This window comes from Merops nubicus, unplaced genomic scaffold (genome assembly GCF_000691845.1).
Source record: "Merops nubicus isolate BGI_N331 unplaced genomic scaffold, ASM69184v1 scaffold54078, whole genome shotgun sequence".
In the NCBI taxonomy this organism is placed as follows: Eukaryota; Metazoa; Chordata; class Aves; order Coraciiformes; family Meropidae; genus Merops; species Merops nubicus.
Genome location: NW_008627444.1, coordinates 633 through 23072, shown reverse-complemented (window position 1 = coordinate 23072; position 22440 = coordinate 633). Strand labels below are relative to the sequence as shown.

The 22440-nt window shown below is 47.7% G+C and overlaps 1 protein-coding gene across 1 annotated transcript; it reads left to right on the top strand.

Moving 5' to 3' along the window:
* Nucleotides 1-14430: 14430 nt before the first annotated feature.
* On the top strand, nt 14431-21833 carry LOC103778681 (the record flags this gene model as incomplete). The annotated part of the gene is made up of 2 exons (XM_008946281.1): nt 14431-15887; nt 21659-21833. Coding segments are annotated over exons 1-2 (1632 nt in total), but the record flags the coding sequence as incomplete, so codon positions are not given.
* Between the last annotated feature and the right edge of the window lie 607 nt (nt 21834-22440).

Below are 22440 nucleotides of genomic sequence, written 5' to 3'. Positions count from 1 at the left end.
TAATTAAAAAAAAAAAAAAAACACCAAGTTTTTTTGAGCACAGATGGAAATTTTCCATGAAAGTGTAGATAGAGCATCCCCTTTGATGATAATACTATAATTTTATCTGCTCTGAGTAAAAGGTTAATTACATTTAGAACATTTATACACAAAGGAAAAATGAGAGCATCCTGACAGTTTTTTACAACTTGCTCAGGGTTCAGCTTACAGCAAATCCACTGTGGTCGCTGCATTCCCCACCGCTGTCACAGCCTAATGCCTCTTGTTTACAGCCACGCCTGCAACATTAAATAATAGCCATAAAGCATTTGACCACTGGTCCTGCCAGCCAACGAGTCCATTTTGAAGCCTGCTCATTGCATTGCATGCATTTCTCTTTGCATAGGGGAGCAGTTAGTTTTGAATGTCACCCAGTCGTATGGAGGCAAGTGGGAAGATGGATTATGCTGGCAACGATCCATCCATCTGTTCATCTGCCAACACTAATGTTTAGCTTTTCAGGCTCCCAGTTGTCTTAAATAGTGCTGACCTACAGGATCTGGGGTGGGAAAGGTCACATAGCTCATTTTGTCTTCCATTTCTTCAGTGGTAATTAAACTTTCTGAGGTGTTATGGCTAGCTACATGCAGGAATTGTTTATGAAGTTGAGGTTAAATCATTTTCAGAGATGCTGTGTTGCACAAGACTTACCATCCCACTGGCTGCAGCATCCGCACTGTATCTTCTCAGAGCACTCCTTGAAAAAGGTGTTTATGAAGGATTCGTATCTGTTTCTCATGAGTGATTGGGTGACTGCATACACAGTATTTCCTCTCTTTTGATTGATATTACCCAGTTGTACCTACAGAGTGATTTTGTCTCTCTTTGCTATAGAGTGTTCAGCTTTGGGTAGGCGTGGGTACTTGGAGACGATGACAAAGGCTGCAGACTTTCAGTGTTGTGCTGGAACCAAGTTACCAGAAGAAAGCTGGTTTGCCTGCAGCTCAGCCATGATGTTCTTGGTTCAATCCTTAGCACTGCCTTGGTATTATAAATGTGCATGCAAGGGCTCTCATCAGCTACTATTGTCTCTGTCTTATTTTTTCCCAGTTACAAAAAAAATAAAGGTTAACAAGAACCTTCATGAAACACTTGGAGCGTTTTGTAAAATGGCATGAAAGTAATGATAGCTAACTCTGATTTCAAGGGAAGTACAGAGCCCAGAGCTGGTTAGGAGCAGCCAGCTTCAGACCCTGCAGCTATTTAGTGGCATGGGGTATCTTGTGACTCTGGATCCATGGTGGGTCTTATTCATGCTTAATGTCATGGGAACAGTGTGACACAGCTAATAGATGAGGTCCACAGCACAGGGAGAAGAGATCTGGATTTGTTCTCTTTTCCCTCACTCATTTAGAAAGAGCTGCAGAACTGCTGTTTGTTCTTAGTTCTCAATCCAGTCTTTCATGTGCAATGGGTAACCTGCACAGCAGGAAGATGCAACTCACCTGCACAAAGTGTCCAGTACATCTGAGCAGAGGAAAACATTTTCTTACAGCTGGCTCTAAACAAAGGGGCATATCCTGCCTCCTCCTCCATCACCTTTTACTATAGAATAGGAACTGGTGGAGCTCTAAAAAAGAAAGTCCCTTGGCTTTCTTAACTTTATTGAAGTTAAACTTAACTTTATTTAAGTTAAACCACACAGCTGTGGTTAGGAACATCTTGAGAGCATATGTGTTGGTATTAATTGGTTGTAGAATTTGTTTCTTAATGGCAACTCTAAAAACATTGCCAGTAAACCACGTGTGACGTGATGCGTGTGGGTGAGGCCAGGTTTGTGTGCGGTGAAAAATCCTATGGATCTGTATTGCCTCTGGTCTGAGCTCTGCAGATCCCATTCCTGTGAGGTCACCTGTGAGTTAATGCCCAGCTGGGGTCAAAGACAGCCCGGAAGGATTCTCCTGACTTGAATGCATCTGCCAGCAGTTAAGTTAAATATCTTGATCTGAGTGATCTACTCTGAGAAATCTTTGGTGACCAGCTGTTTAGGGCAGACCACAGCTGGAAAGTTGCCCTCTGGAATATGCATTTTCCCAGTGTGCTAGGATTTCTGCCCAAAGGCATTTACCCTGGTGTCTCCAAGTGGAGCAACCAGAGCTCCAGCCCAGTCCAAAGTGGCCACTCCTGCTCAGCCCTGAGCTGCTCTGGGCAGTTCACCACCTGCCATGTCCCTGCAGTCATAGTCATTAGCAGAAACAGAATAACAGCATAGGCAGCAGGACAACAGCTCCCCCAGGCAGAGATCCTGTTTCCAGAAGCTATTATGTTCCTGTAGCCTCCTCTGTCTCCCAGTGCAGTAAACCAGTTCCTGACCCTACCTGGCCTCTCCTGACTGTGATGATACCTCCTTTCTCCCACCCACAGCACTCACAGCGCCCACATCCCCTCACTCCTAGCTGGGGGAAAGGCAGGACACTGCAGCTGGTTCTGTGCTCTCTGCCCTGGCCAACAGCAGGCCAAGCAGAGCCATTAGCTCTGCTAATGGCAAGCCATGTTTCCTACAGGGAAGACACCAACTGGAGTCTCCTCCAGCAACTCGTGTTCCTAAAGCTTCTAATACAGGAGGAGCTAGGAAAACAAAACAAAACAACAAAACCCAAATCGTTTCCATAGCTAATTGGCTTGGAGGGGAAGAGAAGTGGTGCAAATCCAACTTGAAAGAGCAGCCTTTGCCTCTGATAGTCAACTGGGAAAAAAAACTTACTGGAGCATTCAAGCATATGAAACACAAGCAAATAAATGATGCTGACAGTCTGATCAACGGGTTGCTATACAAGAAAGAGCCTCGTGTCAGTGCTGGTCCAGCCTCCGTGTGCTTAGGAACCTTGCCCAATAAATTTGGTGAACAGCTACATGTAATGTAGGAGAAGCTAAGTGAATTTTGCCCTTGGGATCTGTTTGTGATGTAAAGTACTTTCAGACTTCACAGTCCATTAAAACTACGTTTATCAAAAGATGCAAAAGAGAGGGGCAGGGTGATGTTGTCTCCAGTTCCTGAGTTCACCTGGAGGCAAAGTAGCTGAACACGCAAGTAATGGAAAAGCTGACACATCAGCTGGATCTCATCTACACCAAGGCATTTACTGTCAAGACTCTCTGCAGAATAATACTCCTATAGGTACTGTTCCCTGTGGATATAGGTCTTCCATAATAACAAATCCAAACCAGTAAGAACTTTCTGGAGTTAGAGTGTCTGTCAGGTGATGGAGTGGTACCTGCCTGGAGTGGTACCACTGTTTGGAGTAAAAAGTTCTCTAGTAAGTTTGTATATGTGTAGGGCAACTCCTAGACATAAAACACAGCAGAAGAGGTAAGAGTTTTTGCTAGGACAAGAAGCATACTCGGTAATTTACTAATTGTACTAAAATTCTCCCCAAAAGAAGGCATCTTGCAGTTTATACACCTAAGTTTGGGCGTAGGCATGTGATCACTTCCTCATTAATAAGTGACCAACCTGAATTAGGAGCGTTTTTCCCACAGAAAGGAAGGCCAGAGAAAGAACTGTTATTTTAGGGAGGTGGTTCCTGTGCCCCAAATCCCTAGAACATGTGTGAGGTGAGAGGGCCCAGTTGTGAATGGAGCACAGCCTGTGTGCTTGCTAGCAGTCATTCCTCAGCTAGGATGAAGGGTATAGGTTACTCTGAACTGCATACTGCAGAGGAGGAAGCTGCGAGAGCCCACGACACCACCTTCAGACAGCACACAGCACTGAGCCTCAGGAAAAGAAAGCAAAATCTCTGCAACAGCAGCTTTTCCACACTTGAAACAGCTCTGGAGAGGCAGGGGGTTCCCGGTGGCTATCGTGGCAGCTGAATGAAATTGTCACTTTGATAAGGTATCCCAAGAGCTGGGGAAAATCCTGGCTCTGTGCCCACTGGCAGAGGTCCAAGCACTTTCACTGGAGCTAAGTTTTTTACCCTGTATGTGGACTTAATGGCCAGGGTGAAGCTGCAAAACCGAGGGTGGGTAATAAGATGCGCCGGGGGCGGCGGCGATGGGCCAGGGCCCTGCGCGGGCTCTGGAGAACTGGGGGCTCCTGGGAGGGCAGGGTGAGTCAGGAAGTGTGAAGTGCCACTGAATTCCTCTAGGATGTCACACAGCTGCCCATTTGTAGGCAAACTCACATTTTCCTAGGGGATTTTTTTGACCCACTTTTTTCTTTTTTTTTTTTTTTTTTGGTAGCTTGCCCTGAATTCCCACCAACCCTGGGGACTATCCATCAATATCACCATAGCAACAAGAAGTCATTAATGGTATCCTGCCTATTGACAGTCAGAATCTATACAGCACTGAGGTGGGTGGTGAGCCATCGCCATCAGCTTCAAGGAGAGAGGCAAGAGCTCAGGATCTCTGTGAGATCAGTCCTCTCGTTCTCCCTCCCATACATTTCCCCAGAGAGGTCTTGCACTGTGTAGTGGCAGTAAGGGACATGTTTCCTCCCTTAGCAAGTCGTAGGGAACTGCTACCAGGAGAAGATGGGGCTGGATTTGCTGCACAAGTAAGGAAAAATGTGCCTCTCTTGGGTTTGTTTGCACGAGGCTGTGGCACTGGGAGACACTTTACATTGCAAATAAGCAACTTATCCTGAAAACCTGCAGGGAGTTCAGAGCAAAGCAGGAGGCCAGGAAAGGGGAACAGCAGGCTAAACTGCAGGGAGAGACAAAAGACATGTCCTGTAATTCTGCTAAATGGTGAAGAAAGGGAAATTCTCAGCAGGTGTAAAATTAGCATTGACAGGCTATACTGATTTACACCCAGCTCATGGTCTGGCCCACAGTCTAACCAGCTGAAAAGCATCAGTACCTGAAAGGGAGAGGCTTGTTTAGAGAGGCCCATGGGAGGCATTGGGGATTAAGAAGCTGAAAATCTGCGAAAAGAGTAAAATGTATTCTCCTAGGTAGGTAAGGAAAAGCTTGGGATGTTCCCTAGGGCTGACACAGAGGCAGAGCCTGGCCAGCTGCACCAGTTCCCTGGCAGCAGGTGGCATGCAGTGGACTTCTGAGGACAGATCCCCCACCTGAGACAGCTGATGGGGTACACTCCTCCCAGGTTGTCTGTAGAAGCATTGCTGAGTCCCTCCACATGCAGAGGAGTGGGAAGTGTGAGTGCCCGTGGCCATCCCTGCCCCGGCCAGGGCTGCTGACGCTATTGCCACCCGCATTTCCTCATGCCAAACCTGCCTCCACCAGCAAGATGCCAAAGTGCCTGTCAGATTTGGGATGCAATCAAACAAGTGTAGGATGAGCTCATCCATTTCCCTCACCTTCCTGAACACCTCCTTTCTCCCCCAGGCCTCTCTCTGAGCTCACCAATGAGGTGTGCACGGCTGGCTTGGAAGAACTCTGCTCATCCAACTGCTATCAGCTCTTGGGGGCAGGTGGAATAGGTTCCAGTACATCCATGGAGTTAGGTTGTGAGATTTTTTTGTCCCCACTAGTGAGAAGAGAGTCAGGGCTCATACTTGTTGGAAAGACTAATGCACTAAGCCACTAGTGCACTCAAAGTTTGAGCTTTATGCCTGTGCTGCAAAACATGTTTCCTGGTCCAAAGAATGGAGCAGAAGCTTTTGATGTACCCTATTGTTAGAATTGAGTGATTTCTTTGGTCTGCTCTGTGCATTTAAGGATTGGGCTGAGACTCTTGGAGCAAGCTTAAAACAAGGAATTGGGAATCCTTTCAACAACCCTGATGGATCCAACTGTATAGGAGTGGTTTTCTGTTGTCTTCCTGGGATGGGTGGAGGCAATGTACAGGACGTAGTAAAAGGTGTGTTTCTGTGTTCCCTGTGGGTCACATATTGATAGTCCAGCCAGGAGTATTTCCACCTTGAAAAATTCAGCATCATGACTCAGGTCCTGAACATCATGAGATTAAATCATGAGTTAAATGGTGATGTTAAAAAAAAAGACCTCCTTTTTTTTCCCCATGTAGTGGAGTTGGCTTTTTAACTCTTTCTTACCAGACAGTGAGCACAATTTATGAGCTTAAAAGCCATTCTTTAGTGCATGCTGGAAGAAAACACTGAGCTGAGTGCTTATGTGAAGGCTCTGTTGATCCTCACCACATGCTGCAAGGGGAAGGGAGTGGCCAGCTCTTTCCTGCTGCTGGCTTCATTTACTTCTCTCTCTCGGTTCTCATGTTCACCCAACCCACCATGTCCCCTCTGCCTTCATAAAGCACACGCAGGGGATCAAGATGATGTTAGGTGATCTGAGATGTGTTTCCCCACCTCATCATCTGCCTGCTGCAGATGTGATCTGTCTGTGTCTACTCTTTCCAAAATCGGCTGCTGCTCTCTGCTGGAGGCAGGCCTCTGTGCTGGCTTACAAGGGCAATTGACTGTGTGTTAGTGGGGTTGTGCTGGGGGTGCATCTCGGCTGGCTGGAAGCCAGAGGAGAATGGTCTGGAGCTGACACTGGGAAGTTATGTTTGATGTTGGACCCTTTGCTGGGGCTGAACCTCAGGTCAGAGTTTTGATGTTTTCTAGCCCCTCCTCACACCCAAGGAATGATAAATTCACTTGTAGCCATATTGGAACCATTTTCTACAGTTAGTGCTGATGTTACGTCTATGCAGAGTAGGAATTTGAAGGAGGCGTGGAGGTGCCAGGCTGTAAAGTGGGCTCACGTATGTCCTTGTGCTTCCCAGGTCCCACAGGGAGCTGGGTAGGTTTTCCTGGCTGAGGTTTGCCTCCAAGACGTGCATGTGTCTGAACCAGGGAGCTTGGAGCCAGGTATGGAGTGGGGTTGAAGGCTATGCTCAGCTCATCTCTGTTCCTCAGGAGGCTAGTGGTGCTTGCTCTGTGTGTGTGCCAGTACCAAGGTGGGTAGTGGGCAAGATCTGCTGCCCGTGACCCAAAGGTGTGGGAATGCTTGGTTCATGGTGTGTGTAGGGGACAGGGGAACCACCTGGGTCCTGGACATCACCTAACTCAAACCTAAGCATTGGCTCTGCTTGTTTATAACCCCCATGGGCTCTTTCTCCAGCTGTAAGGGAGCAGAGTGGCTCATGGTGTTAGACAAGTGTAGGATCAGATGCACCCTGCAGGTTCAGAGGTGCTGTGTTGTGGGTGATCTGACCCAGGAGAGGACTTTATTTCATATAGGACGTTCTTCCTCCTGAGAAGTCACCCAAAGGAGCTTTGTGGCCCACCAGGGTGTTGACTCACAGGCTTGGCAGATGGTGGCTGATGCCATCTCCTGGGGCTCCTTCACAGCTGCTGCTGCCAAGAAGCTCCAGCTGGGGCATTTGGTGGGAGTGTCACACTGATGTCTCCAGGAGCATCTGTCACAGTAATCAACATACTCTGCCTTTCTTTGCTGCAAGGTGAATGCTCATCCTCTCAAGCTCCATTCACTTTGCTGCGTTGTCAGCAGGAGCAGCATTGTCCAAGGGATCCAGTGGTGCACTGGTGAAACAAAAAAGGGGTTCTCTTTCCCAAAGCAAGGAATCAAGAGGGAGTGTAGGTCACCTTGAAAGTACACTGCCTGAAATCAGTGTGCTGGAATGTCTGTCCTCAGAGGTAGGCTGGAAGTACCATGTCATCACAGCCTTTCTCAAGGAGGAACTCAAGGAGAAAACCATGCTGTGACACAACAAGGAGAAGTTGCTCAGACTTAAGAGAGCAGCCAGAAAAATTCACCAAAGGTGCAGCTGCCAAGTACACAGAGGTATGGAGCAGTAGGACTTCTCAGGTGAGACCTTCTATGTCAGTAAAGCAGAGTTCCCAAGGATCTTGAAAACTCCACAGAAAGGGAGCCAAGAATGCTTAAGAACTTAAGAGATTCCATAAAATTTTGAGATTAGCTTTTCCACTGCCTTGAGACTAGGAGCCAATGTGACCAAAATAGAAGTTTGTGTGAAGTTATGGTGATTCCTACATGCTCCTTGGTGGAACTCTGTGTACCACAGCAGGATTCTCCCATGGTGATCAACAGATAATGTGGACAGATTTTTCTCTAGCACATCTGGCTAGCACATGTATACCTTTGAGGTGCTCTGATCAGCCAGCCCTGACCATGGCCAAGACCAGTTCTTCTTCTAGAGGCAAGGGTAATGGTGGTACTGCTTCAGAAGTGTTACTTGTTCAGCAGAAGCCACAGATGGGCTGTGTAAAATTCTTAATGCAGTGGGATCAAGGAAGGGTTGGGGAAACAGGACAAAAATCAGATTAAAAGAATGAGAAGAGTTGTGAAAGGACAAAAATGGCTAGACAACATCATGTGACAAAGCAAGCAGTTCATTGCACAGGAGAAATGTAATGTCATTGCCTGTGCTCTCAGGAACCTGAGCTTCATTGGAACTTCAGAGGTGCAAGAGAAGCTTTGTCCCCCATGCCAAGCTCTCTCTGAGGCAATGTGGTCCGTGTTTATGATTAGGCTGAGAACACAAGGACTGTTGAGTAAGAAGACTACAAGTTATGGTTTTCTCTATATTACCTATTTTTGAAACTAAGATGGCGGTTGTTCCTCTTGTCAGTAGTCCTGATTTGTGCCATGGAGCAGACAATGAAAGCAGTGATAAAACTGTAAACTCAAGGAAAGTTACGCTCAGCTGTTCACCCTGGGAAAGAAGAGAAACCCAGGCAATTATACTGGTTTAGATAACTACAGTGGCTGAACCTCTCCTGCTGCAATTAACAGACACTATATAATCACTGTTCCTGTTTCAGCTGATAGGACAGACAAAAAAAATCTAAGAAATATAACTGCAGTCACCTAATCATCCTACTGCAACACAGCTCTGGCTAAGTGAACAGCTAAGAACGCAAACACAGCCAAGGAACCTTTATTTTTCTTGTTAACCTTTAACTTGAAAAAATTAAATGTATCTGGCTTCTTTCCCTTGAGATTGGTGGTGTGCTGCTGAGCAGCTGAAGTGATGTGCATGACATGGCAGTAGACAGATCATGCTGTGTCCATGAGGTTTGCTGTATCAGATAGCAAAAACTCACAGCGGTATCATAGCTTGCTGAAATCCTTTGTACAGCTCTTTGAAATGTGCTTTTCAGTTCCCTCTAGCTGGTTAGATCTCTGAAATAAAAGGGAGACTGTACTCTGGAATAAACCAACCTCTGTTTGGTGGTGCGATTTACAAAACCCAGTGCAATAAATTAGAATAAGACCTGAAGGTTTGTTTAATCTCCTATTTCAAGAAGGAGTGACGTGACTGGTTACTCCCCTCCCCTGGAAACAGGAGTCTGGTGTGATGGCCATGACTCAGAAGTTAATTTGCTTGTGACTGAGATGCTGTAAATGTGGAAAGTGGAAAATGTACTAGACTCACTTGATCTCTCTGATCAAGGCCGGAGAGTCAGGACAACAGCAAGCTGCTCTCTTCCACCATCTTATGGAATAGGCTTCCCTGTTTGACAAGTCTGTCAAGCAGATCTTGCTGCAGTGAACTCTGCAAAGCAGCGCTGGCAAGCTTACTCAGCCCTGCCAGATTTGGTGGTCTCTTTTCCTGAGGCCTTGTGAGGCTCTGTGGTACCCTGTCCTGATGTCCTTGGAGTCCTTGGACATGACTGGTCCTCTCCACAGTGCTTTTCACAAGCACCGGACAACTTATCATGTGCCTGTCAGCTTCATCCTCCTGACACTTTGTCTGGTACTTTGCTAGGAAGGTCAGCCAGGCAGAACGGTTCTTATGTGTATGGAAAGGAGTAATTTATCTGTCAGGCTTTAATCCTTAACAAATAAGTTCTTTGGGGGGATTTATGCAGGAAAATGAAGGTTAGTGGCAAGTCTCCAAACAGGCACTTATCAGAGTAGTGAGGAGAAGCTGATTAAACAGAATCACATGGTAAAAAATAAGCTGAGCACACGATGCCTTTAGTCCTACTCTCACTTAAGGCATGAGGCTCATCACCACCAGGAGTTTTTCACTCCCCAAGCCACAGAACAGGCAAATGTTGCACAGATGATGCGATCGAAGAGCAATGATGTGCCATTCCCACAGCAGCACTAGCCAACTCTAAGCTCCTTGTTGCTCTTTGGCCTAGAGGATTACTGGACTAGAATAAAGCCCTAACTTCGGGGAGGTGCAGACAGAAGTGCCTGGAAGTACACAGCTGGGTGACTGAAGGAGGCAGCATCAACCCTAGTGCTCACCTACACTGTGGAGCAACAAAGAACTGGCAAGTCACTGCTGGGTTTAACAGGAATATAACACAGGGTGCATTAGAACTACTGTGTACCTTTAGGAGAGGGTGAATTAGGACCCAGAATTGGGTCACCATATGAGAGATAAGTTCTTCTCTCCATTGCCTCCTACTTCTGTGGCATTTGCTAGTTCCATACCTGGCATCGCCTGCTGTAGCTATAGACTGTAGTTACAGCTCTGAGGCAGTGAGAGGACAAACATGTTCAAGTTTCCATTGTTCCTTCAGTGGTGACTGTGTAGGACTGCAGCTAAATATTCTGTGTGTACAGTGAGCCTGCAAGGATGTGCCCAAAGATCATCTTTAGTGTATCAGCTGTAAGCATAATAACTCAGACTGTTTTCTTCTGTCTCCATCATGTCCTTTCCTCCAGCAGAATGCCTAGACATGCTTGTGGTCATGTTACTTCAGAGCTGAGCGTGTAGACACATGCTTAGTATTATAGCAGTGTCATTGACTTGATAAATGCAGGCATCTGAGCTGCAACTGTGGTGCTGTTGCTGTGTACCATGAGGAATGGAGCATACGAACAGGGGGAGGAGGGAGAAGGGCCCAGTGTTTCCCAGCTACAGGCCAGGTCAGAATTATCTGGTGTTTGAGGGAGACCTCTGCTTTCTGCCTGCTGCCGCTGGGCAGTGGGGGAGGCAGGAGGTGCCTTGGCACAGGCCCCTTCGCAGGTGGGCCTGGCTCAGGCAGCAGTTGGACTGGGTGCTCTGTCAGATTAAGCTCAGCCACCTGACATGCTGTGCACAGCCCATAGGGTCATGAGCAAGACTAGAAGAGCTCGGTAGGAAGGAGGTGGTCATCTCAAGGACAAAAGATGCTCCTGTCCCAGCTGGCTGTTGTGAGATCTCCATGGCTGCCTTGCAGCTCACAGATTTCCAAGGCTCACTCTCACTCCAGCCAGGGCACTGAACCCCTTGCAGGCCCACCTGGGAGCTACATCCATGCACACCTTTGCTCTGAGCTCTCCTGAAACTATCAAAGGGACTTCCCATGTCTGAAGTGTTTTCTTAGTTAAAAAAATCACTTTTTAGAGAAAGGAAACAGTTCTGATGGGTGACAAAGCTGAAAATAAATTATTTGGAAACAAAATTCTCCCCTTCCTCCACTTAATACAGTAATTTTTGGTGCCTGTGTACGCATCAGCAAACTCTGCACAGCCTCCTCTGGAAAGTACCTGTCTCTTGCTGTCTCTCACAGTCAGCTCTGGCTGTTCTCTGTACTCCCTGGGTCCTGCACTCTGCGAACCTGCTTCTGGCTTCCCCTCTCCGAGAGTCCCTCACTCTGCCTGCCCCGCTCTGCCCGCAAGAGGTTCCTCCCCGCTGCTCCTTCCCTGAAAGCGACTTCTGCTGCCCATGCACATCTTCTGGAGCATCCTGCCCTGGCAAAGCCGGAGCAGGTCCCTGCTGCCTGGCAGCGCTCGGCGGCTCTCGCACCTCTGCAGGTGCTGGGGAGATGGGCCTCTGCTCTCCTGTGGGAAAGGGGCGCCCGCCAGTGGGTTTGGGGTGTTTCCCTGTGTAGCAGGGACAGCATGCCCCTGCACAGACCTGAGCAGCCAGGACTGTGGCCCACGGCCACTCGTGCCTGGTGCCACTGCAGCTCTCCTGCAGCCCAAAGAGGGGTCCACGCTATGGGCCCCAGCAGCGAACTTCCACCTGAAGAGAGACCATGAGGACACAAGTCGGTTTTATTTTCATTGCTGTTCTGTCCCTTGGTGAAGGGAGCAGCCACAGACAGATCCCACCAAGTCATTTCTGTGCCACTACTTCCTTGCTCTTCATGTGATGGCTTCTCCCCCTGCCTGAGCACCTTCTTCTCTGGCTACCTTGCTCTCACACACGTACATACAGAGCTTGCCAAGCAAGCGTGAAGCCCAGGAACCTGCGTCACATGGGCCTTGGTTTCTCCTGAGGCCTTACTGTGTGTAGCTGCCTGCCTTGGGCAAGGACCACTTTATTCTCAGCTCTCACCACAGCAAGGGCCGTTTCCTCTTTCTAGTTAGTCTGAAAGCAGAGTGCAGAAAGTACACAGTGGCTTTTAGTCCCATGGCTGCAACCCGATCGCAGACCAGCCTGCCAGGCCATGGCATCTCATTAACTGTGCTTTCTCACAGGAGCCCTTTGGCACTCTCTGGAGCCTTGTTCCCTGCTCAGTGACTGGCTCTCACATCATCTCATTCTCTCTTTCTTGACAGATCATGTTATAACCTATGATCACAGAAAGTCCTGATCCTCATGTTTCTCTGCTGTCACCTGTGGGCTCCTTCAGAGCCGTGAAGAAGGGGAAACTCCAGTCCCACCATGAGAAGACTGGGTGAGAAGTGCCTGTGACATCTTTGGGAACAGCACACCTCAGGAACTAGTTTTAATTTTTATTTTTAGCATTTACAAAGGACAGAAGTAATGTTCTTCATTCAGTGGTGATCCACAGGAGTGGCTCTGCCTTCCCTCTCAGAGACTAAGTTAGAGATCCTATCGTTAATGCAGGGGATGTCTGCTGATTTTAAACACTGTAAGCAAGGGGTGAGTCAAGCTACTGGTGAGTTACGAAGATGGGCTCCCAGGCAATACACTGCCTCAGACTTCTCTTCAGATGGAAGATGTCTGTTGGTACCTCACATGCTCAAATGCCTGAGGTGTCAGAGCCTTCAGGGAGTAACAAGCCTCTTCATTCCCCTCCTGATCAAGATGGCTGGCAGCATGTGCAGAACCCAACTGCACTAAAAAACAGTTTGGGCTGTAACTTACATGGTCCTGCCTTGCTTTACCAAGACCTTTTCTTGGGTGTTCAACCTGGTTGTTTCTTGCCTGGCTTATTACTAGAGACTGATGCCCCACAATCTCTGTGCTGCCCTTACAAATCCCAGGCTAACTCTGTACCAGCCCAATCTTCCTCTCCTTTATGTATGGGGAGGAACTTGTTCCCTTTGCCTCTGTTTGCCATGGGAGGGAGTGGACAGATCTGTAGTAGACACTGATGTCTTGCGTGACTGCTGGCAAGTCCATGAGGCCTAAAACCACAGGAGAAATTTGGAGTCTCTCTGTTCAATGTCAGGAGGCTCCTTCCACTTCCAAGGATAACTTAGACATTTAGCCTTCATCCTCCTGGGCCAAACTGAAGTATTGGGATTTAAATCTCTGCATTGCTCTGAGTGTGTGATTTAGTCACTTAAAGTCCCTGGGCCTTACAATGCTGAACATGGGAATAGCTTTGGAAATGACACCTTCTCTTTCTCAGTCTCTGCTGAGCTGTTATGGGAGGTGATCATTTGGGCCACTTGCTAAGGGGTCAGGAGGGTGCATTTTTTGAAAGTCTGTGAGGTACCTTTATCTTTGAAGTGGAAAAGCCTTGGAAATGCTCAGCTACCAGTCACTAAACCATATGCATTTTCTTGTGAAGGATAAATCAGAGAATTAAGGGGCTTCAGCGTGACTTTCAGAGAAAAAAACACCATCAGTCAGCCTTTTTCTTCCTCCCTGATCCTTGTGCTTTCCAGGAGACCACACTGTCATGTCATCCTTTCCCACCCCCAGCCTCCTCCTCAACCCACAGACTCTTGTCTGCACCTCATTTGAGGGAAAGAACCTCCCTATCTCTTGTAAGCCACCCATCTCCTTAGTGCTGCTGTGTGAGTAAGCTCAGCCTGCAGCGAGCACTTCTGAGCATTTGCCACTAGAGTTGAGTGGTGTTGTTGTGAGGGAATTGCTGAGGGTAGGTTGGATAAACTTCTCCAAATTCAGCTGCATACTGTAAGGCCACTTTTGGCTTGGCTAGAGCTGGAAAAGATTCCTTGCCCCAAGCCTCACAGCTCATCTCCTAGTTATGCTGCTCTGTTTCTACCCAAGCTTTTGGTGTTTGGCTTCTGCGTTCCCTGGCAGCAGGCCTGCTGTTGCATCCTGCAAGTCATCACCAGGCTGCTTCAGTAACTCATCTTTCCTTCCATTCACAGGTCTTCTACGCATGGCGACTCAACCCATGTGAGAGCTCTCTTATGTGAGTACCCAGCAGCACACTTTGCTGTCTGTGGTCTGAGGACATTGACTGGCACCTAAGCAACACCCCAGCTCCCTCCTCTCCCCCTAGACGCCACTGTCTTAGAGCCTCCATGTGCATTTGCTATGACATACCTCAGTGTTGATGAGAGACAGGAACACTGCCGGGTGGTCTTGAGCTGCCAGAATAATCAGCTCCATGTACAACATGGCTTAAAGGATTTTTCGGTTAGCAGCATGCATCCACTAAAGAACCTAGACACTCGTATTTTTTCTGGGGACTTCCAGACTCTAAACTCCTGCTACACAGGCAAGGCACCTTTGGCCAGTCCTGTGGAAAACCGGATGTATCGGAGCGTGGAGAACCTTCACTGGGCAGCGGTTGCTGACTCTGGGCTCTGTTCTCCCTGCCGAAGCCTGGATAACGAGATCATCTTCCGCTGCAGAGGCACGGCTCAGTGGACAGAAGGCTGTGTGGATGTGGCCCCAGTGCAGAGCACGTCAGACTCTCTGAGGAACCTTTCGCTCCGTGCTAAACAGACTGCTCAATCGGCACAGAATGTGCTTCTCCCTCCCTTTGCCAAAGTGCCTCAGTGGCTCTTCCCTTCTGCAGAGGAAAGAGCCCTACACGGAGATGCCAAAAAAGAGCTGAAGGAGAAGCTGAGGCTGCACAGCAGTAAGATGTCAGAGCCCTGTAAGCCGGTGCGTCCACAGGTGGCCCTGCCTGACCTGGTGGCCCAGGAGTTCTTTGAATGCCAGATGTGCCGGCAGTACAAGAACGGTTGTGCTGTCAACTGCTGCACGGTTTTGGTGGAGCACGCTGCTCTCGGGCACAGCCTCACGGGGAGGCAGAGACTATGTTTTGCCCACAGGGTCATCAGCCCAGAAGACATCAAGCAGGAGGCTCAGAGGAGGCTTCAGCTCCGAAGGCAGAATAGCTCCCCCAATTTGCCCCTTGAGCATGACAGGGAAAGTCACGAGATGGCCCAATGCAGAACAGCAGAAACCCTGGCACAGTACAGTAGGGAAGCAGATGTCAAAGCCACACTGGGACAGAGCAAGAAAGGCCACTGCAAAGGGAGGCTCTACATACCCACCTTTGAAGAATTCAAGCAAATGAGAAGTAAGGAGGCAAATTCATCTGCCAACAGCAGTGGGCCAACAGATTGCTTGAATAAGGGTCTTCCTGAAAACCATACCCTGGAGGAGGAGAGCAGTAAGAACGTCTGTCCAGAAGCTCTGGGAACCAAAGCTGTGAATGAAGTTGCTGTCACAGCAGAGGATGACGATGATGTGTTCCATGAAAACCATGCTGCTGGCTTTTCCCAATATCCAGCCACATGGAGTGGTTTCAGGATGAACAGCCCTGAGGTGAAGGACAGAACCTTCCAGATCTCCAGCCCGGATAGATCACCGGTCCCTGTTTGCTCTAGCCCTATTCCACGATCACCTTTACAGGCAGTAGCAATACACAGAGCTGGGCAGGAGATCTTCAGTGATGAGCAGCAGAAAGGAGAGACAAGACAGTTAAATGATGTCCTCCACCTTGCAGGACAGTCGCTGGCTTCTGAAGCCCAGTCCTCTTGCTGTTCATCGCTGCTGTTAGAAGCCACAGACTTATCCAGCTATGGAGCTAAGCTACAAAAAATGAAGGATGAATTCATAGGTTCAGCCCTGGAACTTATTAAGAAAAGGTAACATGCTCTGTGGGGTCACCTGAAAGCAGTTCCTTTGTTAAAGGTCTGGTCTCTCTCTTGATAACTCCATTTAACTCCCGTAGCATAAATATGCTGTTGGCAGAGCCTTTCATCTTACGATCTCTGATAGCTACATGGACATGCCTTTAAGCTGTTGAGCTTGAACTCTATCTTTGTGTGGGTTTAAACATCAAAAAGCATTTCCAGCTATACTTTGCTTTTTTGCACATCTTAATCCTGTCGAGACAGCAGCCATTAGTAGTGCTGACACCCGATTTCCCACCTATTTTGTTTTTGTAGTAAATTACTGAAATGTCTTTTTTATCTTTTTCTTTTTTAAATAACATCTGCTAAAAGCCAAGAGTTACAAAGTACAAATATGATCCCTTTGAAAAAAGATTTAGAATGTGTCCCAAAACTTTATTAATTTAGGTAATGTGACTTGTAGCAACAAGCGTTTTCACTTGCTGCCTCTACCTAGGGAACTGGCCAGGCAGCAAGTGAAAGTACTTGCAAGTACTGTCCTTCTGCCACTTAGCATAAGCTGTGAGAGAAGAGTACTTGTGTCAAGCCTTCCTCTCCCTTCTCCACCCAGGGTTTTCCCCCCTCTCTGAGTAAGATGTTCACAAGGTCTGCTTTCTTTACCTTGGTTTTAGACACTGCAGTCCTGTTACTCCCCTCCAGCTGAAGAAACGGGAATCCCTTTCCATGCATGCAGATGACCCAAAAGGAGTCAGCAAAGTTCTGGAAACTGGGAATTTGGGGCAGTTATCACTGTCTTATCACTAGATAAGGTTGATGGGAAAAAGAGGAGCAAGTGTTGGTGGAGTGGTTTGTTTCTATATGTTTGGCTTTCAGGACTGCCTTTGTGAAGTTACATATGACTTTGTTCCCGAGGGTTTCCGACACCCGCAGATGCGGCACGTGAAGCGCCAGGGCATCAACCTCTCCACTGGCTTGGTTTTTCTGGAATGCTAGAGCTCTGAGACTGGGCTCCGGTTTTAGAGAAAATGTCAGTGACTTCCACGCAGCAGTGAGAGTCATCTGAAAGAACTTTTGTGAAGCTGAAGCTCACCTTGTAGACAGAGCCAGAGTGACAAGCAGAAATATTTCTGCAACTTTGTAATCCAATGGGAAGTAGGGGGTATCAGAACCCTGTAGGCTTCCTTCAGCTGTCTAGCCCAGCCTTTGTGCTTTTGTTCTAGAGTATGAAAACCCGGTGAAGAAACAGATGAGAAAGCTGTAGTACACCTCCATTTTCTCTGAGTAGGCTATTTTTATCATTGGTGTGACAGGAAACATGCAGAGTGACACCAGCCCTGAACAGGAGTTTAAGACCAGCTGGCTCCAGGCAGAGCAAAGCTTGGCTAGTGTCTGGAGCCCAAGGGACATGAACAGCAGAGAGTGCAGGAAATGGGTAACACACATCATCTTTCTTCCCACTACTCTCCCAGCCTCCCAACACTTTCTGCCCAGGACCTTTATGGTTTCAGTGTGGTTTCTGTGCTTGTAATAGCATCAGTGGTTCTTGTTTCTCTGAATGTGTTCACTTTGCCTAACTGGATTAGGTAAAATATATGAGACAATTTTATTAAGACCAAAATGGTAATTGATGTAAAAATGAGAATGATGGTTGTTCCAGTATTAGAGAGGTTACTTCATGGGAAAGAATCACCCTGGCCTGTTTATTTTCCATTTTTAATTAATGTTAGAGATTATAATTTCTTCAGGATAGCAGTAGGAAAACAAATCTGTTTGCAGTGACAGAGTACTAGTTAGTGGGAAACTCCAGTTTCCTTTGTCTGGAAATCCCTTAATTTTCCATAATTTTCACCTGAGACAGTAATGTGCCTGAATATTCATTTATAATTCAAAATGATTCTCACTGCAGAGGTGAGAGACTTCTTGTCTAGATGTTTTGGGTCCTAAACTATGATTGCTGACATCCAAGCCACATTTTTTCATAAGTCTCAAATGAAGTGAGCTGAAAGCTGTGGGATTCAGTTCCATTTACACAGATACTGAGCTCAGCAAGCCTTGAGATGTGATGGAGCATCACAGAATAAGGTAGCTGAAATTGTCTTCTCTTTTTACTGGCTCTGTGTAAGTGTTACAGTTTTACAAAGCAGTTTTGTCTGGTAAGTTAATTACCTCCCTAGTATCTCATAGTTAATTACTTAAGACTCATTCAAAGGACTTAATATTTCATCAGTGAAGATTTGATTTTCAGCTTCATAGTTATGGCAGCTTTAGCCCCCTCCCAGGTCACTGAATACTTTTAACATGGGTTGTAGTCTTGGCTGGGAAGGGGTGTTCAGATGTTGGTGGAAATCCTGTAGGCATTGCAGTTGGATTTGCTTTCTGAAATTGTTTAAGCAGTGAATTGCTCAGGATAAGGACATGCAAGGACCTGGGGGTCCTGCCTATGAAATGGGGGACAAGGTGACAAAAAAACCTGCATAAGGAAGCAAAGGACATGACTAAGAAGGAGGGCTTCCTGAAAAGAGTGATGAGAACTATTTGGGGTGACAGCAGGATGGTGGGGACAATAACAGCTTTTTATAACAGAGGACTCCAAGTCTGGGAGGCAGGTGCTAGCAGAGAAGGAATAAACAAAAAAATCTTTCCATGAGTCAGAAAGAGTCAAGAACTTACAGAAAGGGCTGAGAACTGCTGACCTGGATGATGGCACGACCATTGAGAGGCTCACAGAGATGGAAAGCATCCAAAGTGAAGGAATGCAGGTGCGTTTCCAGTTGTACACCACTCACTAGTACCTCTGCTCCCATGAGATTCAGAGACGATGGCTCAGAGGTGTAAAAGGCCACTCAGAAAGAGCCTGTCCTGCCTGTGCTGGCCCAAGTGCATCATCTGTCTTGGAGAGAACAAGGAAAACTGGCACAATCCCAGGCAGAAATCTCCTGTCCCAGTAAGTGATTGGATCCCCCAGAAGGAAACATGCCAGAGTCCCGGTTCTGCAGCCCTGTGTGAGCACAGCGGGGACTGCTGGAGCAGGTGCTGCTGTGGACCTGTTGACAGCCCATAGCTCTGCGAGGGGGAGTGGACTGGAGGAAGGGCAATGTCCCCTTTTCCTCCTAAGCCAGGGGCAAAGGTTAAAGGTGCAGCCCTAAGTTTTGGTTCTACAAAGCTGCTTGTAACCTCCCTGGTTCACCTACATCCCTCTGATCACACTGGTGGTGTGGTGCACAGCAACTGCTCCATGGAGCAGCACTTTCCCCACATGGCACGACCAGTACGTCATACAGGAGGGTTCCAATCACAACTAGAAGCAGAGTGGTCAAACCAGGGGTGAGGAAATCTCTTTTCATACAACAGTGGCTCTGTGTCATTGCCTTTCTTATCCCTAGTTGACCAGCCATGGGATGGGTTGAAGTTCTTAGTCTCTAGTCACACTTCCTTAACTCAGCTCACTGGGTAGTATTGGCTGTTATTGCCACTGAAGGTCACATCTGGAATTTTTTTTTAAATATCTCTATTGGGTTAAGGAAACCACAATAAGCAATGGCATCTGGTTCACAGACCTTATCAGCAAAGAGCTGCTGTCAGCTTCACTTAGAGGAGCAGTAATACTCTGGAATACTTTCCATGTTCAACAGGCGATCCCGAAACACGGTAAAAATGACAAATGAGAGCTCTGTTTCTCTCTGGCAGCATGGTGGGAGGTGGTGTGATCAGGAGGAGAATACCCCAGTTCCGAGCTCTGCTACTGGCCTTGGAAACATCCCATTGCCTCTGTGCCTCAGCATGGTCCCTTCTTTCTACATGTTTCAACCAAGAGTTGTTTGAGCAGGACCAGCTTTCGGAAGTGGTGGTTTTCCAGCATGGCAGATCCTCTTCAAGAACTCTTGCTCCTTAACCTCTGCCTTGTCTCCCCCAGGTGTGCCCAGTTGAACTGTTCATACTTTACCCAACTCAGGAAAACATTGATGAAATGATCTAGCTGTGAATACATGAAGGAAGGTATTTTATTAAACCAAACCATTTCAAAACTGGTTTTAGATCATGGCCACACAGACAGTTAGACTGGACCAGCTGAAGGAGTGGTACCCCAAGCGTGGCTGAGGATGGGAGGGAGGAGGAAGAGGGGAACCTCTTAAGCTGGACCAGGCAAGGACAATACCATGGTGGCACCACAGCCTTGCTGTGTGCCTGTGCTGCTCTTTCTGCAGCACTGTAAGGGGCTAATGCAGTCTGTGCTACACACAGCTCTGCCACAGCACTGGGGTTGGCATCCCCTTTCCGCAGGCTGGGGAGCAGGGGACTGCACAGGTCAAGTGAGGCTCCCAAATCCACATGGCAGGGAGTTAACACAGCAAGAAGTAAAAGCCAGGAGCCTGCTGTTAGCACTGTGCTGTTGCTGCGTGGCCACATCTAAACTCTTTTTATGTTGGTAAATCCTCTGGTAGTGTCAGCTGGGACCTGGAAGCATAAATGGAGAAAGATGAAAAAGCATCGGCTGGAAAGCTGCAAACCAACTTTTCTGGCCTGACAACAGAGCTGGTTTGTGTTCTGGGAGATTTGTTCCCTCTTCAGTGATTTTAGTATTGGCTGATGGTTTGTTATCAGCGCCAGCTGTCATTCCTCATAAGGAGAATGCCCATCTGTCTGGCGTTCGCTTGTAGCTGACAGTGTTGGAATGGCACATTAGCAGTATGACCTACCAGCATAAGTTCACAAGTAAAGCCTTTAAGAAGAAAGAGATTTTTTGTCATAGGAGACTTATTAAGCATGAAATACACGCGTAACATGAAATACCTTCCAGACACTGGCTTCCTGTATGTACAAGCATCCATATCCAGTCTTCACAACGTTTCTTCTTAAAAGAATTCAAACCCATAAAAATTAAGTAAACCCAAAATAAATAAAAAAAAATAAATAATCAACATTCTTCCAAGAATGCTTCATTATGCATGGAAATAAGGTTTCTTAGAGAGTCTGTTAAAAAAAAAAAAAATCACAAGCAGTATCACAAACTACAGCCTGTCAACTGCTCTGTTGAGTCAGTGGTTTTGCACCAGACCGTGTCTGTCTGGAGAGGTGGTGGTGTCTGCAGAGAGGGGAACAGGGGGTTGGAACAGGCTGTGTCTCTCAGCCAGGCCAGGCCCTTGTTGGCAACTGACAGCCATGAATAAGAGCATCTCAGATTTGGCAAGTGAGAAAACAGATTCTGACAGTCTTTTCAGGGCTCTTAAGTGCACCAAAAGGCCTGTTTCTAAGTTCACTGAAAGCAGAGGGAATCTTTCCAGTGGTTTCAGCAGGCTTGGGATCATATGAGATGAAAAACAGAAGGAAAGCTCCTTTAATCCTCTAATCTCTTCAAAGTATTATGGTTTTTAGCAGACAGTTTTCTTCCAGATGAGCAGTATGGTTTCTGTGTTGACAGCATCTCTTCAAGTACCAGCAAATATGGGTATGGCTTACTTAGGAAGGTTTTTTCTGGTCCCTATGGGAGCACCTCATGTTTTATGGACACAAAAGTGCCCTGTGAACACCCAAGACTTGATATCCCCAAATTGATGCTGGCACGAGTGCCATTGCCCAATTTGCACTGCTATGGTTGAGCTTTGTTTAGAGCCCCTGGAACACGCACAGCCACCAGTGCTGACCAGTCTAGATCCCTGCCTGCACTTTCCTTGACCTGTTGCTGGTTGTTTGGGCCGGGGCTTGCTGCTCAGTCTCCTCTGCGTCAGGAATGGCAGGTGAACTGCGTACGTGCTGCTCACCGGCGTCTGCTTCTTCCCTTGCAGCTGCAATGCTGAGACTGCCGCCAGGCCCCCCTCCGAGGGACAGCGTGATCTAAGGGAAGCTCATCTCCCAGCGCTGGAGGACGGCCAGCAGCCCGCAGCCATGTCCATGGCAACAGAGACCTGGGAGGAGAGGCCGAGCAGTGAGCCGTCCGGCGACACCGCAGCTGCAGGGAACGTAAGGGAGAGGAATTCCCCTCTCATCTGGGGCGTATGTTCAGGAGTGGTTTTCTTGTCAGAAGCTCTAAAGGATCCCTTCATTGTAGGAACTGGGCAGGCTGGGAGCCTGGGGTCTGAAACCACACCAACTTCCATGGGTGATTAAATTCTGCCAGAAGCATTTCTAGTGCTTTCTTTAAAATGCAGTTAATGAAACAGGAGTCAGGTTTGTACCTCTGCCTATCTGCTGCTGCATCTCTTGCAAGGAGTTCAGCAATAACCCCTTTGTGGCTCTCAGTGTGCCACCAGACCCTCATTGCAGTGGTGCCCAGGAGGTCAGACACTCTCCTAGTCCCCATTGGGTCAAACCACTAATGTAGGTAATCCACAGAGGGTGGAGTTCCTGACCCTGCAGTGCAGAAACATTCATAGAACAGAGGGAAAGCTAGCTCAGATCCCTGGAGGATGGGCTCAGCTCCCCCTTTCGGTCCTCAGCCAGGGCTGTGCTTTGGCTGCTTCGTGGTTATTTGACAGCCATGATCCAGCCACCATGAAGCCACTGTATTCAGAGCTACACAACAGCAACAGGAGAGGAGTCCTTACTGTTAGCACTAAGCAAGGCAGAG